General features: G+C 39.8%; 1 protein-coding gene, 1 long non-coding RNA gene and 1 pseudogene across 5 annotated transcripts in view; 1 reads left to right on the top strand and 2 right to left on the bottom strand.

Annotated features, from left to right (window-relative positions):
- The window catches only part of LOC138009560 (uncharacterized), a 441,051-nt gene that overhangs the window by 123,584 nt on the left and 307,467 nt on the right, over positions 1-10,000 (top strand). The window lies entirely within an intron of this gene.
- Positions 3,235-8,397, bottom strand: LOC138009547 (tetratricopeptide repeat protein 28-like; annotated as a pseudogene).
- Positions 8,830-10,000, bottom strand: part of LOC138009548 (G-protein-signaling modulator 2-like) — a 20,661-nt gene continuing 19,490 nt past the window's right edge. For all 3 annotated transcript variants that reach the window (XM_068856617.1, XM_068856619.1, XM_068856618.1), the window contains one exon: positions 8,830-10,000. This exon is cut by the window's right edge. In XM_068856617.1, coding sequence (XP_068712718.1) covers positions 8,841-10,000 — 1,160 coding nt within the window. In that variant the 3' untranslated portion in view covers positions 8,830-8,840.

Here is a 10,000-nt window from a genome sequence, read left to right as displayed (position 1 = left end):
GATCCTTTTTGGGATCATCTCAAAGGAACGCACCCTCACGCGGGGGGCTCATGTGACAAAGTCTATTTTCAGTAATGGTGCAAAACGCTATTGCCATATCTGACTACGAGGAAGAAAAAGACACGCGACTGGTTTTATCCCGTTGGCTGCCTGTTATACAGGCATCCCACAGAATAATTTGAACAGTTAGTTTTAAGTTGTTGTGACGATCTCGTTAGTGGCAATTCTTACAAAAAATACACTTCATCCCATCTTATCCCGTTAGCCTAGTGGACTGAAATTAGAAAGACGAAATTCTGCGACTCTAGGCTCGATTTCCGCCTAGAATCCAATCGAATCTTAACGCGAATGCTTCGTTGGTTATCATTTAGAGTCACTTCCGTTTTTTTCAGTTGCTCCTAGTATTTGAATTCAAATTTGTTGTAACTACCATATTTTATCACATTTCTTCCAGTATTTCGTCAACATTCATTTACTATTTATGTGTACATAGAAGCAATCCAATGTAAACTCTCATTGTACCTGAAGAAGGCTGGTTTGGCCAGCCGAAATACACCACTAAAATCAAATTTACGTTGTATCGGTTCTTCCTTAAAATACGTCGTTTAAGCTGAAGTGAAAGGAATAGTCAGTTTGAGATAAAGAAACAAGTGCTATCCCATTTTAAACAAGTGTTTTAACACAGCGCGAATAGCCAAAATCGACCATGAACGATCGCGATGCGTGAGGGGAGATGGGTAAAAAACGATCTTGCATCATTCTCGTGTCTGGCGATTCGCAATTGGCTAAATGTTTGTAATTCTTATCATGCCATGACATAACATTCGTATGCGATTTTTATTTAGTTTTGTTCTTCTTCTTTCTTTCCTTTTAGATGTCGATGAGTGCATTTTGGGATACCACATGTGTGATCACATTTGCCACCACACTGCAGGCAGTTTTAGATGCAGCTGTCAATCGGGATGCAGGCTAATGGAGGATCTCACAGCTTGCACGGGTATTTTAATCCGCTACTTGCACAACTCCCATAATACACCTCTTTTACCCCCCAAAAATCTGCGTGGGCATAGCACTGGGGCATTCCTAACACTAACCCTAACCCTAACACTGTTTTCGACTTCTCTTGGGACATTTTCATGTCCCAGGAGAAATTGCAAACAATGATTAAGCAAAAGTTTTTTTGGGGTGGGGGGGTAATAGAGGTGTATTATGGGATTATGCAAGTAGTGAATTGGAACTTTCAAAGTGCTACTCTGCCCAAAACAAATCAATTTTTCTTTTTCTTTGGATTTCAAAACTATGTCAACTAAACACTAAGTGACCCAAGTTTTAAGCCTTGTTTTCAAAAAGATACTGTTTATTTTAAATGGAATTTTATCATTTAGTGTCCGCAATTACTAACTCTAAAATCTTGAGAGAGCTGGATCAAGGAGGAAATGACGTCAAAGACTCAATGAATGCAAAGCGTGTGTACGCGGCCTGAATAGACCTTATTCACGATAGCCGCCATGTTGGATTTGCCTTTATCATGCAAATTAGCTACATTCTTCTGAGGGGGCAAACAACACAAGTTCGAGAGGTTATAACGAACATCTTAGCCACACAGATGATTTGTTTCACGTTCATTGTATGTTTATCACCTAAGTAGTAAAATAGAATGATTACACAAGTTAGTTGTGTTACGGTGTTTTTTTAGTCAAAAATGAGCAGATAACAAAGTAGAAAGTTACAATGTCGGAGGCAATCAAAGATATAAAATTATTATAAAAGGTACTTAACTCTAAATTTTAAAATGTACTTTTAGCAATATAAATTTAATATTTCGGCGATCCGATTTTCCGCAATTTGCCTTTATTCCAATGTTTGCCCCCCAGCATAACACATGCTTATTTGCATGACAATTTGAAAACCAACATGGCGGCTATCGTGAATAAGGGCTTTTAACATGCAACACGGGAGTTTCGGGCTTTTAGACTTTTAAACTAGTGTTTTGCATATATAATAAGCTGCATTTACGCGATGAAATTTTAAGCTTGTGAGTAAATGACGTCTCATTCTCTAGATCCAACTCTCTTCGGTCGAATCGGTCAGTTTTGAACGTGAGTAACGGCGGACCATGAAATCCAGATTTTACACTCAAAGAAAACAGCCTTTGGATAAAAATCAAAGCTCACTGAGCTTGAAAATTTTGCCAGTCAGGTGTTAATCAAACACACTTTCAAAACCAGAAAAAAAAGGAAGTGAGTTTTTGATCAGAATAGCACTCAAGTAAATGGGTATATTGTGAGATACATGGATCGAAGGTTACTCGATTGATCAACAGAATGGCTGGCTGACAGCCTAACTGGCTAAATGACTGACTGATTGACACTAAGGGGGGGGGGGGGGGGGCGTATTTTTTTGTTTAATTGACTTAATGGCTGACTGACTTGCTGATTTCCTGTGACTGGATAAATGAGTGTATGGTTAGATGGCAGGCTTGACCGCCGACTGACTGATTGACTGGCTTTTTTCACCCACTAAATTAATTATTGGTTTTTTTGACGCAGATATTGACAAGTGCACAGATGCTCGTCATGGCTGTTTGCAACTTTGTAACAACACCGAGGGAAGTTACAACTGTTTGTGCTTAAAAGGCTTCTTCTTGCAAAAAGACAATAAAACTTGCGTTGGTACGTTTTGGTGAATTAAACAGGGCTTATCGTGCTCCTTTAGTGAACGGCTTTTGGAGCCACAGGTAGCCACTCCGATCGCTCGTGATTTTAGTGGTGGCTTTCGACTTTTTTAGTTGATCCGTATAGGTATGGCTTTTATCCCTGTGTTTATTATTCTTGGAACTGTGATGTGTGTAATGCGCTTCAAACGAAAAGTACGATTGCAAAGAGCTCGTTTGGCAGAGGTTTGCAATTATCACGACATTAAATACGTTTTCCTTAAAGCATGACAAGTAAAAGATTAATGACCTTTTTCTTGGATTTTCCTGTAATCATAAAAAGTATTTAGTCAATTCTATGTCAGGCTAATGTGCACATTAATGCTTGAAATGTGAAGTAGGGGTACACGTCGTTTGTAAATTCTCTAATTTCTGGGGCCACTTAACAGCGTAGTTGTAGAACAAACTTACCCTTGCAATCTACAACAAGTACTTTTGAAGGAGTTATCCTCCCCCCCCCCTAACCCTAACCCTAACCCCCCCCCCCCACCCCCCCAAACAAGAAAGAAGCAAAGCAAAAGGTTAAGTGACGGTCATATTGGCATCCCAAGCAAATCCTTAATTGTTGTAGCATAATTCATTTCACTACTTAACTTTCCCAGACTTCGTTTGTGGCTCAACTAAACACACTTTGTTTTTATGTTTACACCAGGACGAAAAGGAATCACTGTTTTCATGGACGCCGTAGCAATTGAGAAACACATGCAACCTTTTGAAGCAAGAGCTATGTCGTCTTTTTTGGATAGTATCGACACCGAAGCTATCGAAAAGGAAACCCTTTTAAAATCGGTGGCCATACCTACAAACATTAGATATACACACTTATTACGTCTTTAACAGTGTTTCGTTTCCAGGGTGCTTAATGCCTTGTGCTTTAAAATCGCTTTTCCGAGTGTTTTCGTTTTCGAACCTTTTTTGTAACATTTTTCAAAAAATAAATAATCTACAGATCTGTACCTTCACAAACGTATTTTGTATGTGCGTTTGGAAGACATATTTTTATAACTGAGCATATTTATGATATATCATAAGCAAATGTCCTATCCAACTTTAGACGGTTTCCTTACTTACTTGACCCATAAAGGGTGCTGTTACACTCGGCAATTTTTCGAGCAACTTGTCTCTCAATTGTGTTTCCACAAGAGTTTTTTTTCACACTGCAAAACTATTTGCTTGACGGTTGTTACACTGGGCAACGTTTCTTGCAATTTATCTCACTTTCGATGATCTCATGAGGTTAACGGAACATTTCACTGGCTGATGACGCAAACCGTTGCGACACAAGTTGCAGGGCAGATTTCACAGCACGCATTGCTTGAAACCTTCGTTGCTAACTTGCGTAAACCAATATGCAAAGTAGCAGGGGATTCTACTTTCCGCGAAAGGTTCTGCGATTTGTCTCACCTCGTTTTTGGCAGTTGTAAAGTGTGCAACTTGCAACTTGTCTCGCTATGGCATTTCAAAAGAAGTTGCATGAAAAATTGCAAAATTCAGCAGAGCCTTATATTAAATTAGGGTTTTCAGCTTTAAACGTAACTTAAACATTCGGTTGCGTTGCATGACCCGGATATCCAAACACCATTAGTTTGACCCGTGCGACGGAAATGTTCTAAATTAAAGGCCATAGTATAGGCTGCCTGTAGCCTTTCGTTCCCTTGAGGCTCAAACCAACACTTTGAACCAACTGCACTTTTTGGAGGGATTGAATCTACCCCAACTGTTTCACATAACATCCAATGTTATGGTACCAAATGAAACACCAATCATTTCTTAACAAGATGCACTCATTAATGTGACGTAATGGTTTACCATAGCAACGAAAAAGCCTTCTAAAAAGATGCCCTATATCTTGTCTTCAAAAGCTTATATCTCAGAAACGAACTTGGCGACCCCGGTTTTTTATTGCTAAAAGAGGTTAGCAGGCTAAGATAAAACTCTCTGCAGAGGTATAAAAAATTTTCTTTAGCGGATTCACAGCCACCTTAAAATTTCCCAGTTGTGAAGGTTGCTATGCATCTGCTCCAGATAATTTTTCTAACTTTGCAGCGGATTTGTTAGTTCCCCAACCATTATTCCAGGAATTGAACTACTTTCGAATGCAAACACATTCTTTCAATTTGCTAAAAAACACCACCGATAACTCGAGGGGAGTAAGCCCTATAAAGAACTTGACAATTGATTAAGAAAAGAAAAACGCCTTCTCTATTGCTGATGATTTCCTTCATTTGTTATCCAGAAGAACAGGAAAAATATTTCACCCGTCGTTTCCCTTCTATTTTGTGATCTTTAAATATTGCAAATGTGTGTCTTTTTCTTATCACGGTAAAAGCCTGATGTTAAGGGTCATCAGCAAAAGTGTCCTTTTTTTCTTTTCTTTCAAAACTGGCTTAAGGTCATACACATTCTTTCAATTCAAAAACAAAGAACTAAATGAAACATGATTTTTAGTAGCAACTCAACTAAAGCACTATGATTTTGATCGCCATTGGAGCACACTGCCTTTTCACTTACAATATAATCTCAGTCTATTGGTTTAGTTAACGCAGTAACTTCTACTAAACTTTTGGAGCTTGTTCTACTGGCATAACCATGATTGGTAATCCGGTCTACTTTTTTTTTACAAGTTCGGAAATCACTGCAGCGTCAGGCTCTGCCACGTAGTCTTCAAGCATCTTTGACATCGATTCTGGAAAAAGAAAAAAAAAGAAAAACAGCTCTAAATATAGCTGGTTCTTTCGAGCATACACAATGCGCCGATGAGAATGGCTACGTGCACGATGATGCTGTCTTCGAATTCCTTACAAGAAAAGACGTTTAGAGATCTATGGGAGAACGGAAACACCAAAAGAGACATCACAAGGTGGTAAAACGAGCCATCTTCACCACTTAACAAAAAGGCTGAAAGAAAACAGTTTGTCCACCAATGTGAAATGTATCCTTTATGCTACTGTGCATGCGTGATAACCATGTGGAAATTACATTTTTGACAAAAGCGTGTTAGAGGAAACTTTGAATTGTTTACACTACGAAGCTTCCATCTCGTTATCATGCCATCTTAGGCCTATTTCATTCCTATTGTCAGTTTTCCAATTTGAAAGTATTCTTGTTTTCTGAGTTAAACTCGAACTTCACTTACCATTCTTTTTTGGAAATTCCAGCGTGACATCATCGCCAACCAGCACAAATGGCGCCCAGTGCTTTACAGCGCAATACTGCTTTGACTCTCGCAAAGATTTCATTGCTAGTTGAAGAGCTGCACTTGCGCGTTTTCCATCTGCCAAGTGCTGGTAGAAGGTCCTCATGAACAGCAACGTTACCTCGTCATCAATTGCCCAGAGTGACACCAAAACAGACCGAGCTCCAGCACACAGGAAAGCCCTTGCAATTCCCACCACTCCCTCAGACTTCACTTCTCCACGGCCACTGTGACAACAGCTCAGCACAACTAGTCTTGCTCGAAGAGAAATTCTCTGAACATCCGACATTTTCAAAATGAAGTCTTCCTCTTTGGGGATTGGCGATTTCCGTTCGGTATTTGGGGCTAAAGCAATTTCTCCCGTTTTTTGGCATCCATGTGCTGCAATGTGAACTAAGGCAACTGATGTCATACTTTTCAGCACCTCAGCTTTCGTGGCACTTTTTCCAGTCAGCGGTGTTGTCTGAAGAAGTTGTCCAATCATCTCTACCTCTTGTTTTGCGCACGGAAGCTTTTCCAAAATGGGCTCCCCTTTCTCGTTAGTAACTTCCTTCAACCACGGATCACCTACAAGTAGTGCTCCAGTCTTACTGTGGAAGTCTTCAGGTGCACCAACGATCACATTAAAAGCTGTCAACGAGGGAACAGTGCGGATCCTGATAGATTCGTCAAAGCAGAATATGGAGCCAAGCAAAATGGTCCATCGGGAACAACGATTAAATCATTTCCTTGGAGCAAGTCTGCAACTGGCTCGAGCAAGACATCATACAACGGTTGTAAAGAGTTAATAGAGGATGAAGATGGTAGAACTGTTTTCGCACTGATAGGTTTATTGCTGCAAGACAGGTCACTGCGTAGTGGATCCAAAGAACGACTCTCGCATCTGACACCATCCCCTACGCCGATCCCTCTCAAAATAGTTTCCATCAACAAATCAGCACTTCCATTCGCGATTTCGTTTTGCCGAAAGCTGATCTTGCTGTCTTTTCTTAGCACCCAAAACGTGATCTTGTTCTTGTCAAGTGCCACAAAAACGGCTTGTGAAGGTAATGAAGCTGCAAGAGTTTGATTAGGAGCAAGTGCAGAAAATGACCGAGAGTCAATGCCGTATTGATCTTTCAAAATATCTATCAAAGCCTGTGCTCGACCGTTCTCAGCAGCATACAAAGCTTCTTCAATCTCTCCTTTCTTCAAAAGTGTCGTCCACAGAGCAGTGTATGACATGTGATAAGAATCACGAAAACTTATTTTCCATTCATCTTCTGACTTCAGACTACGCCTTGTTTCATCAAAATGTTTTATACTTAAACGATAACAATTGAGTGACTTACTCAAGGAACCCAACAATTCATGATCACGACCTTGGGAATACCACGCATGTCCCTCTCGTAGACAGTCTCCAATTTCCTTGAAAATACTAAGACTGTGTTCATGGTACTCAATGGCTTGTTTAAAATTACCTAGATTGGAATAGGCATTTCCCAGATTGGCATAGGCTGATCCCTCGCCAGTTCTATTCCCTGCTTCTTTAGCTATACTAAGATGTTTTTCGTAGTACTCAATGGCTTGTTTAAAATTACCTAGATTGCGATTGACATTTCCCAGATTTCCATAGGTTGATCCCTCCTCAACTCTCTTACCAACTTTTTTTGCAATACTGAGATGTTTTTCGTAGTACTCTATGGCTTTTTTAAAATTACCTAGACTAAGATAGGCATTTCCCAGATTTCCATACGGTGATGCCTTCCCAGCTTTATTCCCTCTTTCTTTAGCAATATTAAGATCTTTTTCGTAGTACTCAATAGCTTGTTTAAAATTACCTAGACTAAGATATGCATTTCCCAGATTTCCATGGGCTAATCCCTCCCCAGACCTATCACCTACTTCTTTTGTAATACTAAGATGTTTTTCGTGGTACTTAATGGCTTGTTTAAAATTACCTAGACGAAGATAGGCATTTCCCAGATTTCCATGGGCTAATCCCTCCCCAGACCTATCACCTACTTTTTTTGCAATACTAAGATGTTTTTCGTGGTACTCAATGGCTTGTTTAAAATCACCTAGATTAAAATAGGCATTTCCCAAACTGCCATAGGCTGATCCCTCCCCAGCCCTAGCCCCTACTTCTTTTGCAATACAAAGACGTTTTTCGTGGTACTCAATGGCTTGTTTAAGATTACCAAGATCGCAATAGGTATTTCCCAGATTTCCATAGGCTAATCCCTCCCCAGCCCTATCCCCTACTTCTTTAGCAATACTAAGATGTTTTTTGTGGTACTTCATGGCTTCTTTAAAATTACCTAGATTGTCATAGGCATTTCCCAGATTTCCATAGGCTGACCCCTCCCTAGCCCTATTACCTACTTCTTTTGCAATACTAAGATCTTTTTCGTAGTACTCAATGGCTTGTTTAATATTACCTAGACTAAGATGGGCATTTCCCAGATTTCCATAGGTTGATCCGTCTCCAGCCATATTACCCACTTCTTTTGCAATACTAAGATGTTTTTTGTAGTACTCAATGGCTTCTTTAAAATTACCTAGTGTATGATAGGTATTTCCCAGATTTCCATAGGTTGATCCCTCCCCAACCCTATCCCCTACTTCTTTAGAAATACTAAGCTGTTTTTCGTGGTACTCAATGGCTTGTTTAAAATTACCAAGATTGCAGTAGGCATTCCCCAGATTTCCATAGGCTGATCCCTCCCCAGTCCTATCCCCTACTTCTTTAGCAATACTAAGATGTTTTTTATAGTACTCAATGGCTTGTTTAAAATTACCTAGACTAAGATAGGCACTTCCCAGATTTCCATAGGTTGATCCATGACCAGCCCTATTACCTACTTCTTTTGCAATACTAAGATGTTTTTTGTAGTACTCAACGGCTTGTTTCAAATTACCTAGATTGTGATAGGCATTTCCTAGATTTCCTTAGGTTGATCCCTCCCCAGCTTTATCCCCTACTTCTTTTGCAATACTAAGATGTTTTTCACAGTACTCAACGGCTTGTTTAAAATTACCTAGACTAAGATAGACACTTCCCAGATTTCCATAGGTTGATCCCTCCCCAGCCCTATCCCCTACTTCTTTAGCAATATCAAGATGTTTTTCGTAGTTTTCAATGGTTTGTTTAAAATTACCTAGACTAAGATAGGCATTTCCCAGATTTCCATAGGCTGATCCCTCTGCCGCCCTATTACCTACTTCTTTTTCAATACTAAGATCTTTTTCGTAGTACTTAATGGCTTGTTTAATATCACCTAGACGAAAATAGGCTTTTCCCAAATTTCCATAGGCTGATCCCTCCCCAGCCCTATTACCTACTTCTTTTGCAATACTAAGATCTTTTTCGTAGTACTCAATGGCTTGTTTAATATTACCTAGACTAAGATGGGCATTTCCCAGATTTTCATAGGTTGATCCGTCTCCAGCCATATTACCCCCTTCTTTTGCAATACTAAGATATTTTTTGTAGTACTCAATGGCTTCTTTAAAATTACCTAGTCTATGATAGGTATTTCCCAGATTTCCATAGGTTGATCCCTCCCCAACCCTATCCCCTACTTCTTTAGAAATACTAAGCTGTTTTTCGTGGTACTCAATGGCTTGTTTAAAATTACGAAGATTGCAGTAGGCATTCCCCAGATTTCCATAGGCTGATCCCTCCCCAGTCCTATCCCCTACTTCTTTAGCAATACTAAGATGTTTTTTATAGTACTCAATGGCTTGTTTAAAATTACCTAGACTAAGATAGGCACTTCCCAGATTTCCATAGGTTGATCCCTCCCTAGCCCTATCCCCTACTTCTTCAGCAATATTTAGATATTTTTCGTAGTACCGAATGGCTTGTCTAAAATTACCCAGACTAAAATAGGCATAGCCCAGGTTGTCATAGACTGCTCCCTCCTCAGCCCTGCAGCCTATTTGTATGAAAATATGTAATGCTTGTGCATATTTTTTTATGGCCTGTTGATAATCAGGTAGGTTGAAGTAAGCAACGCCGAGATGAAAATGAGCCCTTCCTTCAAGATGCCTGTCTTCTGTACTTATTGCAATGTCAAGCTCTAGCATTCGCTGCTCTACAGCCTCTA

The sequence above is a fragment of the Montipora foliosa genome, chromosome 7 (assembly GCF_036669935.1).
Source record: "Montipora foliosa isolate CH-2021 chromosome 7, ASM3666993v2, whole genome shotgun sequence".
Lineage (NCBI taxonomy): Eukaryota > Metazoa > Cnidaria > Anthozoa > Scleractinia > Acroporidae > Montipora > Montipora foliosa.
The sequence above is the reverse complement of the archived record's forward strand: the minus strand, read 5'-3'. Positions and strand labels throughout refer to the sequence as shown.